Genomic DNA, 12,316 nt, shown 5'->3' with positions numbered 1-12,316 from the left:
ATGTTCTGTGACCCGTGGAAACTCACCAAGGCGGATCCTGGTGGTTGAGGGACCCGGCGTCAACACACCACTTTGACCCCTGCTTCGATAAGATGGGTGGAGGTGGTCCTGGGAGGGCTCACCCAGGGTCAATCAGCTAGTGGGTCGCTTGCAAGGGTCAACCGTAGCAATGCCGTGTCCCTACCCTCATGATCCGAGGGACAGGATTCAGGCTGGGAACCATGATTATCAATAAATATTAATAATTTTTCTTCTAGGACCTAAGAAAAGTTTCAACAATAATATCACGAATGCAGCACATCGGAAGAAATACTTGGATCTGCATCATGCTTCTTGGTAATTCATTCCACTAATGAAAAACCCATTGCAAAGATGCCCTTCTTTCTTCAGAAAGTTCTTTAAGGATTGGCAGGGTTGCCGAAATCAGTGAAATAGCTGCACACCATATTCTAATAATAAATTCTAATAATATTAGAGTGATATTCTAATAAAAACCAAAAATGAAAAAGCATTCAGAACAGTTCTTCGAGCCATTTCTATAGAAAGAATTCTATAATCGTAAGATCCCACTCGGGATCACGCCGAGTGGGATCTTATGGAAGTGTTAGAGTAAGAAGTCTGTTCTGAACTTAAGCAATAAGTAATGACAGCTGTAAAGAGAATATTCGTGCGTTAGGATGGGAATCTGATACCCATTAAAACCTCATCCCTACTTTCAACTCGCCGACGTCTCCTACTTCCATCACAGTTGGGTACCTGCAATGTACAGTAAGGCAATACTTACCGTATCCTTTAAGATGCTTCAAGTGTCAAATATACGGACATTTGCAAATGACCTGTCACAGTGCCTTTGCATGCGCTCAATGTGCTGCAAAGGACTACGAAATCATGGGATGTTCATTTACAAAAACTGTATGCATCAAATGCCAAGGAGAGCATCCAACGTACCCAAGGGCATGCCAACGGTGGATGGACGTATTCCATCAGGAGGCAAGGAAAGCAGTGAAGCCAATAAATAATAATAAACCTATATATGCTGTGAAAGTTTCAGGGAAGCGTTCCATTGGGACGCAAACTGATATAACTATTCTACCAAGAGAGTCATTTGACCCCATGGCAAGCTGTTTATTGAGCTCTCAAAAACTCGTCCAAAAATCACAATCAGCTGCTACTCCAATATTAGTACCTTCTAGTGCTCCACCATTATTAAAACAAAGTGGGAAATAAAAACCACAAAAAACCGTAACAGCCATCTGCAATACAGGGAATAATGGATGCAGAGGTTAAAGAGGTACCGGACAACTAAGTCCTTGACTCTTCTCAGAAGAGGAAGAAATGGACAAGGCCAGCGTCCTATCTTTCCAAAAAAACAAGACAAATCCAGGACTGAGATAACAAAGCCCCAGCTCTGCGATAGCCATCAGATGGACCTAGCAATCAAACCACAATCAAATTATTACAATTGAATTGCCCTGGATTCCGTCGGAATAGTGATGACATCAATGCCCAAAAGCATGAGTCCACCTGCTTTTGCTTAAAGAAGACGTATTTAAAGGCAAATGAGGACCCTTACTTGCGTACCTGTTCAATTATTCGCAAAGACAGAAATTACGAGGGAAATTTTTATGGGCCTTTTCACAACGTGGCTGAGTCAATCGGTCTCAGGCGAGGGTAGCATGACTTTTCTCCCTGAAACTCGAGTTTTTCGTTCAGAAAACAGAAATTTGACAACAGAACAGATGCTGTTGTTGTTATTATTATTGGGGTTTAGGAGCATCGGCGACTAAGGCCACGTTGCTCCGTGTATATTGTCTGTAAATTGCGTGTGCAAAACACACGCAATTTGCATACAGTATATGCGGAGCAATATGGACTAAGTTGCCGATGCGTCTAAAACCGAACAACTACAGCAAAGACAGAGGGATGGACCCGCCCATGGAGAAGTTGCCGTTCCTGTGGGTAACTATACCCCTTTTTAAGCTACACCACTTACCACAACAAATACAAAACTGAAAAACTGGCCCTTAATTTTACATCAGCGGGTATCCATCCCTATTAACATTCTATTCACGAGCTGAAAACAGCACTTCCCTTATGATCAAACACCTTTCACCAAAGCCCCCGACGAATAATCTTGGTCTGTCATTCCCTTATATCGACTACAGGCAAATAATCCGTAATAAGATACAGGGTGTTTCAGTTAAACGTTTCAGAACTTCTAAGAGAGGTAGGGTACATCCTGACAACTCGAAATCATATAGCAATGTGGGGTCGGAAATGCTTTCCTGAAGCGGTGTTGTACACAGAAGCACCATAAAGAAAAGAGACCGTAAGTGAGAAATCGTTTTAATAATACATGAAAAGAAGCAAAAGGTACATGGATTAAAGTAAGTGTTCGAAGTTTCTTCCACGGGCTACAATGCACGCCTCACATCTCCGACGCATGGACATCCGAACATTCTGGAATACTCCAGGCGAATTTCGAATTTCTTCGGCGGCTACTGCGATTCTTGCAACCAGCTCCTCAGCATTGTCAACAGGGGTGTCATAAACTAGCGATTTCATATGACCCCAGAAATAAAAATCAAGACATGATAGGTCGGGTGACCGAGCAGGCCAACGCACGGGACCACCACGTCCCGTGCGTTGGCCTGCGAGATTACCTCATCGGACCTTACCTGTTACCGTGTCGTCTAACCGGACCTATCTACTTGATCTTTCTGCAGCATGTATTGCCACAACGTTTGAGAGATGAACAGATTTCTGCATCGACGCAACAGACAATGTGGTTCCAACACGATGGAGCCCCTGCCCATAGCGGAGATGTTCGTAACTACCTGGATGTTACATTTGGTCAACAGTGGATCGGACGTGGTGGTCCCGTGCGTTGGCCTGCTCGGTCACCCGACCTATCATGTCTTGATTTTTATTTCTGGGGTCATATGAAATCGCTAGTTTATGACACCCCTGTTGACAATGCTGAGGAGCTGGTTGCAAGAATCGCAGTAGCTGCCGAAGAAATTCGAAATTCGCCTGGAGTATTCCAGAATGTTCGGATGTCCATGCGTCGGAGATGTGAGGCGTGCATTGTAGCCCGTGGAAGAAACTTCGAACACTTACTTTAATCCATGTACCTTTTGCTTCTTTTCATGTATTATTAAAACGATTTCTCACTTACGGTCTCTTTTCTTTATGGTGCTTCTGTGTACAACACCGCTTCAGGAAAGCATTTCCGACCCCACATTGCTATATGATTTCGAGTTGTCAGGATGTACCCTACCCCTCTTAGAAGTTCTGAAACGTTTAACTGAAACACCCTGTATATTCGCAATGGCAGGACTCGTGACATGGGCAGGCAACAAAAGAACTAAATCAGATTAAGCCTATTATCAAGCCAAGTCATCCTAGTCTGAGCAGGATCGTAAAGAGGAAGTTGTTCTTTCTCGGCTCTGCATAGGTCATAGTCATTTGACACATTCCTACCTGCTGAGGCCGATGACCCTCCTATGTGCAAGCAATATGACATATTTTATCCATTAAGCATGTGTTTACTGAATATCCCAATTTTAGAAATGCACGATTTATCGCTTTTAACCATCTGGTTGGCCCTTATACACTTAGGTTTTATTCGACAATGAACGTGTTTCAGCAGTTTTTTAACTTTTTACAAGCCACTAACTCTCCGTAAGTTATACTGTATAATATAGAGTTTGTTTTTACTGGTATACTGAATTTTATTTATTGATGTATGCGGATTTGCGGCTGCCTATGACATCTTTTGGCGTCGCTTGCTCATGGTCAGCTCTGAGCGGGTAGCACCGGGGTATCGTCACCTTCCTCCACATATCGGGTGGAAAAGGCTCCCAGGTTTGAATTCCGCCTATGACACGAGGAACTTTAATGGGCTTTTTTCACTCCGTGGCTGAGTTAGTCGGTCTCAGGCGTAGATAGCAAGGTTTTTTCACCAGAAATGGCGTTTCTTTCTCCAGCAAAATAGGCAAATCGACCACAGAACACAAACAACTTACAGACACAATACACATGGGTTGTTGAATTAGTATTCTAGGTGGCTCTAATAAATATTTAAATATTTTTTTTTTTTTTGCTCCTGGTCAGGAAGCTAGATGCTTTGATCCAACTACAACTGGATTCCTTCTCATGGATCAGCCTATGTAGGGAACTTCACCACTCCTAGTTCCCAGATTATGATGATGATGCTGACACGGACTTAATCCACTGAACTATTCTCTTTTCCCGCTTTCCCTCTCCCTAACCTTCGCCTGTTTTTTTTTTTATTTCTCTCCCTCTTCCTTCTTGGCCTTGTATTGAGGCGACATTTGATAGTGCCCGCATTAGGGATCCTGGGCACGGGACAGCCATCTACTTGTCACACACTCTACCAATGGATTATTTTTCCCAACCTCTTTATTTTCTTTTTTGAGTTTCTGCCTGGGTTTGGGCTCCCTGGGTATGAAATAGCTGGTATAAATGGTCGGGCATTCCACCAGTCTAGTGGATACTGGACTTATTTTAATTTATTTGTTTTTTATTTTATATTTTATCATATTTTAATTAATTAATTAAATTTATTTTATTAGTAATATATATTTTTTGAATAAGTTTCTTTGGGCATTTATTACCGGATAGTTGGGGGCCACAACGATTCACACTTAGTTGTGTCCTACCTCCTCGTGGTGTAGACGGATGCTGGGCAGGCTTTCCAGGTGATTCCAGGCCTTCCTGGTGACAACGTGTCCAGAAAAAAAAAACTAAACAACACAACAGCGCACACACACTGCACAAACATAACACCACACACATTTGTGACCTTTTACACAGACCTGTAATCATCACATTATACCAAGGCGGAGTTGAACTGACGTTCAGGTACCGTCCTACATAAGATACTATACAGGGTGTTTCAAAAGTGATGGTCAATAATTTAAAGGTGAACTGTACAGACTACAATATGCAAAAAAAGCCTAGTATACGTGGGTCCTTAAGTGAATCGTTTTCGAGATATTGCACATTTCTAGTTGAAGTCCACCACTGACAAGGTGAACTGTACAGAGCTGGGATCCACCACTGACTTGTTTGTTTAGGTTAGGTTATGCTCATTCTCTCCCTTTCCCCTCTCTCAATGCTCTGAGACGTAGCAGGCATACTAGTACTTGTCAAAGGATAGTCAACATGGAAAGAAGTTACAGCAACGAAGAGTACTTATATCCTATGGATTTTTGTATCTGGGGTCATGTAAAAAGCTTAGTGTACACTTCTGACATTAACACAGTTGAGGACTTGCAGCGTCGGGTTGAACGAGGCTTTCAGCAAATCAGGAATGCCTGAGAGGATTCGCAACTCAATACAGAGAAGACTACAAAGCTGCGTACGGATTCAAGGAAAGCATTTTGAACACATTTTGTAACATCTGTAAAATCCTGTGGTGTTGAAACCAGAAATTAAAAATGTATTATCTTATGTTTAATAAAACCACCCTTAGCAAAGGATTCACAGCTTTTTGCTAAACTAGTGCTCCCATAATCAGTGGCGGATCTTAACAGAAAATGTGCATTATCTCGAAAATAGTCTTCCTTTTAGTGAAGCGTTTCTTATTCGAGGGAGTGCAATACATGGCAACTCGTTGTGAAGGAAGAGCACAATATGAGATACAGATAAAATGATGTCCTTTAAACTACTAACGTAGTTTTTTGTTTAAGCGTTCTTTATGGTGTGTTTACAACAATATTATATTTATTAATTGTTGTAGTAACGTTTTTCGACTGAAGAAAGCCAACCTATGCTTGAAAGCTATCGATGTATGTTTATTTTATCTGTCTTCAATTTTAAGAAAGGTAAAAATGGCTGAACAGTGTGTAAGAACTTTGAGAAAATGTAGAAGAAATACTAATGAAACATTAGAGGAGAGATCTAATCGACTAAGAGACCGAAACGAGACTCTACGACTACGAAGACGGACAAAAACATTGAAGAAAGAGAAGCAAGATTGGATGCGAGTAATAAACAAACTGTAATTAATGTGGAAGAGCATGACATAGGAAATATATGTTATAACTGTGAGTTTGCAATGCAAGGTATTGGGGACATGAGTTAAACACATCGAATAAATACACTAAATGCTGTCATGATGGAAAGGGTTCACTCAACCCACTGTCTGAGACACCTACTCTGACCTTGGAACCTCAATGGGCTGTTGCTGTGTGTTTAAATTCCAGAACAGGGGTCCTCACTTCTTTTCAAGGTCCACAAGCTAGCTGCTGCTCAATTATTTTATTTTATTTACCCTTTTTCAGTATCAGAAGATTCCATGTAATGAGGATTTTCTTTTATTCTTCCCCCAACCAGGATAAGCCGGGTGGTTTGGTATAGAGCTGTGTGTATTTCTCGTGAATGATGAGACATTTTTATTATCAACTTAACAAAGTTTATTGCACAGTTAGAATCATATGGAATATACAAACACTAAAATAATCATAAATATACAGTCCCTCACTGCTTTCTTCTACTCTACATAATTATAATGTTCCCATATACCTCTTTCCTTCCCATGCATTTAGAACCATGTTAAACATATGAGAAATAAAAAATACTAAATTAACTAGCATATACCATCTTCAATTCATACTCCTTCACAGTAATACATATGGATAATCTCTCATATAACCTTTATTTTCATATACACGTATAATTATCTTATATATTTTTTCTATCCCTTCTTCCATATGCATAAGACTAAAGGTATTTTGTTATGCCCTTTCTTATTCAACCTCTTAGAAGTGCTTCACAACAACCAAATTGTGGGAACTTATCCCTTTTTTTTCTCCTTCTCTGATTTGGTTTACTACCTAAACATATATTTACACATATATATACATAATTACATTATATTCCATCTCTCTCTCTCTCTCTATTGATACATATGAACATCAAATTGGGCATATAACCTTCTCTGACACTTCAGATCTCTCAGTGGGTTATGAACAAACTGGTTGCTCCGTGGGGAACCTTCTGTATGGCCAAGCCATCATTCCGCAGAAATCGCCGGGTTGTTTACGAAGCTGTTTCCATCAGTTACTTTACTAAATGGCTACTCTCTTATAATCCCTTAATCCTTTTTTCTACGCTCTTTGCCTGATCTTCCCGCCCTTCAGTTTTCAACGGTGTCGCAAAGTCAGTTTACAACTGAAACATTTTCGGCAGTTTTGGGCATTACAGTCCCATGAAGAGTGAAATCAAACCACAAGATTATTGGAGCCCATGTATCGTCAAGTTCCATACGAGCCAGAAATCGTAGAGCAAAGTCTATTCGTTGTTGTTGATCGCAAGTTCTTGCAGTATGTGGATGTTGTACGGGAACCAGGGTAAAATTATTCTAAGCACTTTACGTACATTAGACCAAGGAAGGTTCAAGCCTCTTGACACACCTCTGGCACTAATGACTGGTAGTGTTTCGCATTCTCTGACCTGGAGGCCATTGCAACCGCCATTTCATCCACTACCTCCGTTCCAATTCGTGGTCGTCCCCTGCTCGGAATTACGCCTAAATCCCCGCCCGGTCGCTTCAAATTTCTTTATTAGTTTTCGAATTTCGAGGTCCTTTACACAAACATTTAAGTTTCCGATATTCACGTAGTGCTGCATTAGCGTCACTATTATTCTGGTAGAACAGTTTTACTAAAAGAGCACGTTCCTTTTTTGTAGGAGCCACAATGGTTATTGACGTGGTTTTGGTCTCTTTGCTTTTATCTAACAGGATGTCATTTGCGTAAGCAGTGTCTTGAATTAAATGATAGCTTTTGCATAAAAGTTGTCATTTAATTCGTTTTTCTCTGGTTGTGGAAATTTGAACTTTTTTTTTTTCTTCTACAAATCGCTTCCCATACCCTAAATGACATACCCACCGATTTTTACAGCGCTAACTGTAACCGTTTTTGACAATAGGGTCTCCCGAATAGGGAAACTTATTTTATAACCACCCGGTACTCGATGACAGCATGAGCAATGTGAGTTCTGGCATTGTCATGATGCAACATCCACCCACCCACGCAGGTGGGTGGATGCAACATCCACCCACCTGCGTGCAGTTGTGGTCGCTTGTGAAGAACGTGATTCCGCAAAATGTGCAGTAGAGTTCTGTAGTAAGGTCCCTTAACAGTCGTATGATGTGGCACAACATGCTATTAAACTCCCGAGGACCTGTCCATCACTGCCATGGATCCATCACTCCAGTGTTCAAATCTTTCTGCGCGTGCTCAGATGACTATCCTGCTCTATAAAATGATTTCTCCCAGGAAATAACGTTACTTGCTAACATGCTGTTGTAAATATATTTCCATTTGTAATTTGTGTGCTCCAGGCTTTAATTATGTTGTATAATTGGTCATAATGCTTGTTTTTTTTTTTATTCTTCTCATCTTTGTTTATTATGTTGTGCTATTCCTTTCATGTAAACCCCTGGCTCGTAGCCGTGAAGGGTGCTATGTTCGGCAATGTGCCTTTTGTACACAATAGAGTTCTTCTTCTTCTTCTTCTAAACCATTCTTGAATATTAAAAGAAGAGATTACCATAATTTTTCCTGCAGAAGCATAACTTTTCCTTTTTTCGGTGTTGGCGATGAGGTAGATTTTCAGAGCTCTGTTGCTTACCCTATGGGTCGAAATGATGAAGCTATATCTCATTCAACGTTATCACCTTGTGCAGAACCTCACCATCTTCAGTAACCATCCGTTGCAGTTCCTAATAAACCTCCATGCGAACTTACTGTTGCTCAAGTGTGCGTAGTCTCAGAACCCTGCGTGCACAAACACGTCGTATGCAAATGGTCATGGAGATATCGTGCGCGCTTCCTTTGACTTTTCACTGATATTATCAACATCTTTACCATTTGCCTTACTGTTATACGACGATCTTCTCTCGTGGTAGTGACAGCAGTGGTTGGAGCTCCAGGACCAACGATTTTTGTGATTGAAATCACGTCCGTTTTTAAATATTCTAAACCGCCTGCGAGCTGTACTGTATGGAAACTAAGACCCACTATAAGCCATTTTATCATTTCATACGTTTTAGCTGTTTCGTTGAGACGGAAACAAAATCCGAGAACAGCATTCTGTCTTCGAGGTTCATGTCCATTGTTAAGTAGGTGAAATTGAACAGGCATAAACTTGAAGAGTCAACTTCGCAGTTGGTATATGACGCTGGAATGAGGTTGTTCAAAAAATTATCATTCTTTATTGAACAGTTGCGTACATAGAAATTTTAGAAATAATTTTAAGAAAATAATTAGAAATGAATTATGTGCCATTTTGAAAGTAATTTTAAATTACTATTTCCAGTTATCCAGCAGATTATCCGAATATGCTCAGCTCTTCTATTTTGTGAGCTTTCGTATTGGGGTGTGCGTGCCATCAACTTGCGAAAAGGAGGATTTACTCAGCATTGCTAAGGCAGGTAAGACATGATAATTTGAGTTAAAACACTGACCAAATTTAAAGAAGTTCTAGTCACCTGACTCCATCTGAAAACATTATTTCTGTAATTTTTTGTATTTCTGTAATGCTACATATGACATGTTTATAACTATCTATATAAGAAAACCGTTATTGATATTCTAATATCGTAAATATTTTCATTTTGTCACTTTTGCTTTTAAAATAGAAAAGGAACCGCTTAAGCAAAACTCCTCTTAATACTTTTCATTTTGGTGTGTTCCAAATTTATAAAATATATATCCTCATATAAATTTGTGACATTCGCATGCTAATAAATCTATCTGCCACTACTGCGCATGATGTTATTAACATAATTTGAAAATTTTGCCCCCACGAAATGCGAAGTCCCCAATTAGCAAATGTACATTCTCAGGTACTGCGACTGAAATTCCTTTCCAACTTAACTCGCCCTGGTTCAACTATTGATTCATTGGTTAAATTTTAATATAGATTTTCATACTTTAAATCTTTGACCTGCTACGCACCTGATCATTCCAATTTAAGAAAAAAAAAGGATAGACGGAACTTATTAATAAATAAGTTCCATCTGTCCTTCTTTCAATTAATATGACTAATATGTATTAATAGGTATTCTTAGTGTGTAGGTTTTGTCTATCCGTGACCAGAACAACTTTACTTTATTTTGTTTTTAGTGACCAGCAATTTCAGGCTGAATGTTACTGTCCCAAGATGTGAGATGAAAGACAAAATGGTAGTGACCAATGAGCAGATAGCAATTTTGTAAGTTTTGTGTTTCTTATAAGTCTTGCATTTTTACAAACGTGCCCCTGCTACGAATAAACATTCTTTAAATGCCTGTTTATATTTTTTACCATTAAAACTCCTTTTTATGGAGTTTGATAACTAGAGAAAAAAGGTTATGGAGTTATTAAAAACTCCATATTTTTTTAAAATTCAGTCAGCTCCATAACCATTTAGAATCTGGCATTTTTAAACTTTTTTTTTATTATTTTCATGTCTTCAATAGATTTTGAATGTATCGGCTGCAGGTTGTGAAATACCCCGAGTATAAAGTGACTTAGTGAATAAATAAAACTTAATAAAATGTGAAAATAATAAAATAGTTATGATTCACTTTTAAAAGTAGAACAAAAAAAAACCGGAGAGGAAAATAATAAACGTTCTCTAGTTGCTCAAGAGATGGCAGCACTAGCATTACTATTGATGTGCTATTAGAATGATCTATGATGAAATACCAATGTCATCGATGCATTTACAAATGTTTGTCCTGACAGCGAAATTCTAGTGACTTTTCCCTTTTGTATTAACATAAAAAGGAGGATACAAAACTAGATCTTTGGATCTGCGTATCAGTCTTTCATAATGACATATTGCATACGTAGATTTTAGAACTACTAAAATACGACTTATAAATACTGTCTTTCGATAGCAATGTAATGTGGCATATTGATTTATCGTAATTCAGTCTTGCCAATCATATTGTAAAAATCTCGCCTTCACTCTCATCTCTCCAATACAAAAAATAGCCCGAAGATGATTTATTTACTCTTTTATTAAAATCTATTTTAAGAATTAATTGTTCTCTCCAGATGTTAGTTTTTGAATGTGTTCTGCTCCTGTTTGAAGATGCCTCTTGACTGTTACAGTAAATGTCAATGTAGAAAAACCACAAAGGCCTGTAATTTTATAATTAATTTAGTCACAACTGAACCATGTTTGATTTTAATTAAAATTTTAATTCTGTTTTTAATTTAATTTTTATTTTAAGCCGTATCGTATCGGATGTTACATGACTGTTTTGAGCTTCTTCTATTGGTAGGCAGCTCGGTTTTAATTTAAACAAAGCTGCCTATTCAGGATTTTAAATGGAATTTATCACATCTAATTCATTTTGAAATGTTGGCTTCTTATCAACACCTCCAGATTTTTTTATATATAAAAGAAACTTTAAATCTGAAATACATCAGAATTCGAATGGAAACTGATATAGAGTTCCAAAGCAAAGCTAGAGATTTCGTATCCATAATTTTAATTGTATACCATAGATCATGTGGCACTGCGATCAGTAGCATAAATATTAATTGTACGAATACACTAATCATGGAATAATTTCTTTGTTTTCAGGTTTATCTTTTCCGTCTTAGCAGCCATGGTGATAGCAGGAACGTCTTTGAATATTTATCTTATCTACATCCGTCCCTCTTCTGATATTACAAGTAAGTTGCTTGTTATTTTCATTAAAGAACATAAAACATTATTTTTGCCTCTTTATGACCTTTTGAAAATGGAAACTATATTCCGTTAATTCTGGTTAGGCAGCTCGGTTTATTCGCTCTACTCGCGACACGCTCCGGGCGTGTCACTAGTGCAATCATTTCTCTACCATGAAATTAAAGGACATTCCTAGGTTTCAGCATGCTGTTTATCTTCATCGTCATAACTGAATAAGTCCTCTGGAAGAAGTTTTTAAAACAGATTAAAGTCTGAAGGGGAGTCGGGACTGGCGAGTGGGCTTGTTAGAAGTCAAGATAGCTAAAGTCACGATGCTAGTGTAGCGATTGAAACCGCTGTGCTAGTTAGCTACAAAGGCCAAAGGATTGTGGTAGACAGGCAAGCATCTCCTCTCCGTAGCACTCTGACAACTACCTTTTGATTAGAGCGTTGCGAATCGCTTTTAGCAAGTTCCAAGCAGGGCCAACCACTTCGTTTTCTTAATCAACGAATGTTAACAGAGGTGTGCAAGGTCCGGTATTGAGCAGAAAAAACAGTTAAAGGTGTGCCTTTATTCATCTGATATTTCAGTGTTAGACTTTCCAAATACGGTTTC

At 38.9% G+C, this 12,316-nt stretch overlaps 2 protein-coding genes across 2 annotated transcripts in view; one reads left to right on the top strand and one right to left on the bottom strand.

The window, feature by feature from the left end:
- The window catches only part of LOC150087189 (uncharacterized), a 94,508-nt gene that overhangs the window by 44,386 nt on the left and 37,806 nt on the right, over nt 1-12,316 (bottom strand). The gene's annotated exons all lie outside the window — the stretch shown is intronic.
- Nucleotides 1-12,316, top strand: part of LOC150087190 (nose resistant to fluoxetine protein 6-like) — a 55,097-nt gene that overhangs the window by 5,206 nt on the left and 37,575 nt on the right. Inside the window, exons 3-5 of the mRNA XM_090371270.1 lie at nt 9,352-9,466; nt 10,161-10,248; nt 11,614-11,705. Of these exons, the coding sequence (XP_090227396.1) occupies nt 9,352-9,466; nt 10,161-10,248; nt 11,614-11,705 (295 nt within the window). The remainder of the gene's footprint in view (nt 1-9,351; nt 9,467-10,160; nt 10,249-11,613; nt 11,706-12,316) is intronic.

The sequence above is a fragment of the Mastigoproctus giganteus genome, chromosome 4 (assembly GCF_048544385.1).
Source record: "Mastigoproctus giganteus isolate SK-2022 chromosome 4, ASM4854438v1, whole genome shotgun sequence".
Lineage (NCBI taxonomy): Eukaryota > Metazoa > Arthropoda > Arachnida > Uropygi > Thelyphonidae > Mastigoproctus > Mastigoproctus giganteus.
Note: the sequence above shows the minus strand (reverse complement) of the source record. Positions and strands in the feature narration are given on the sequence as shown.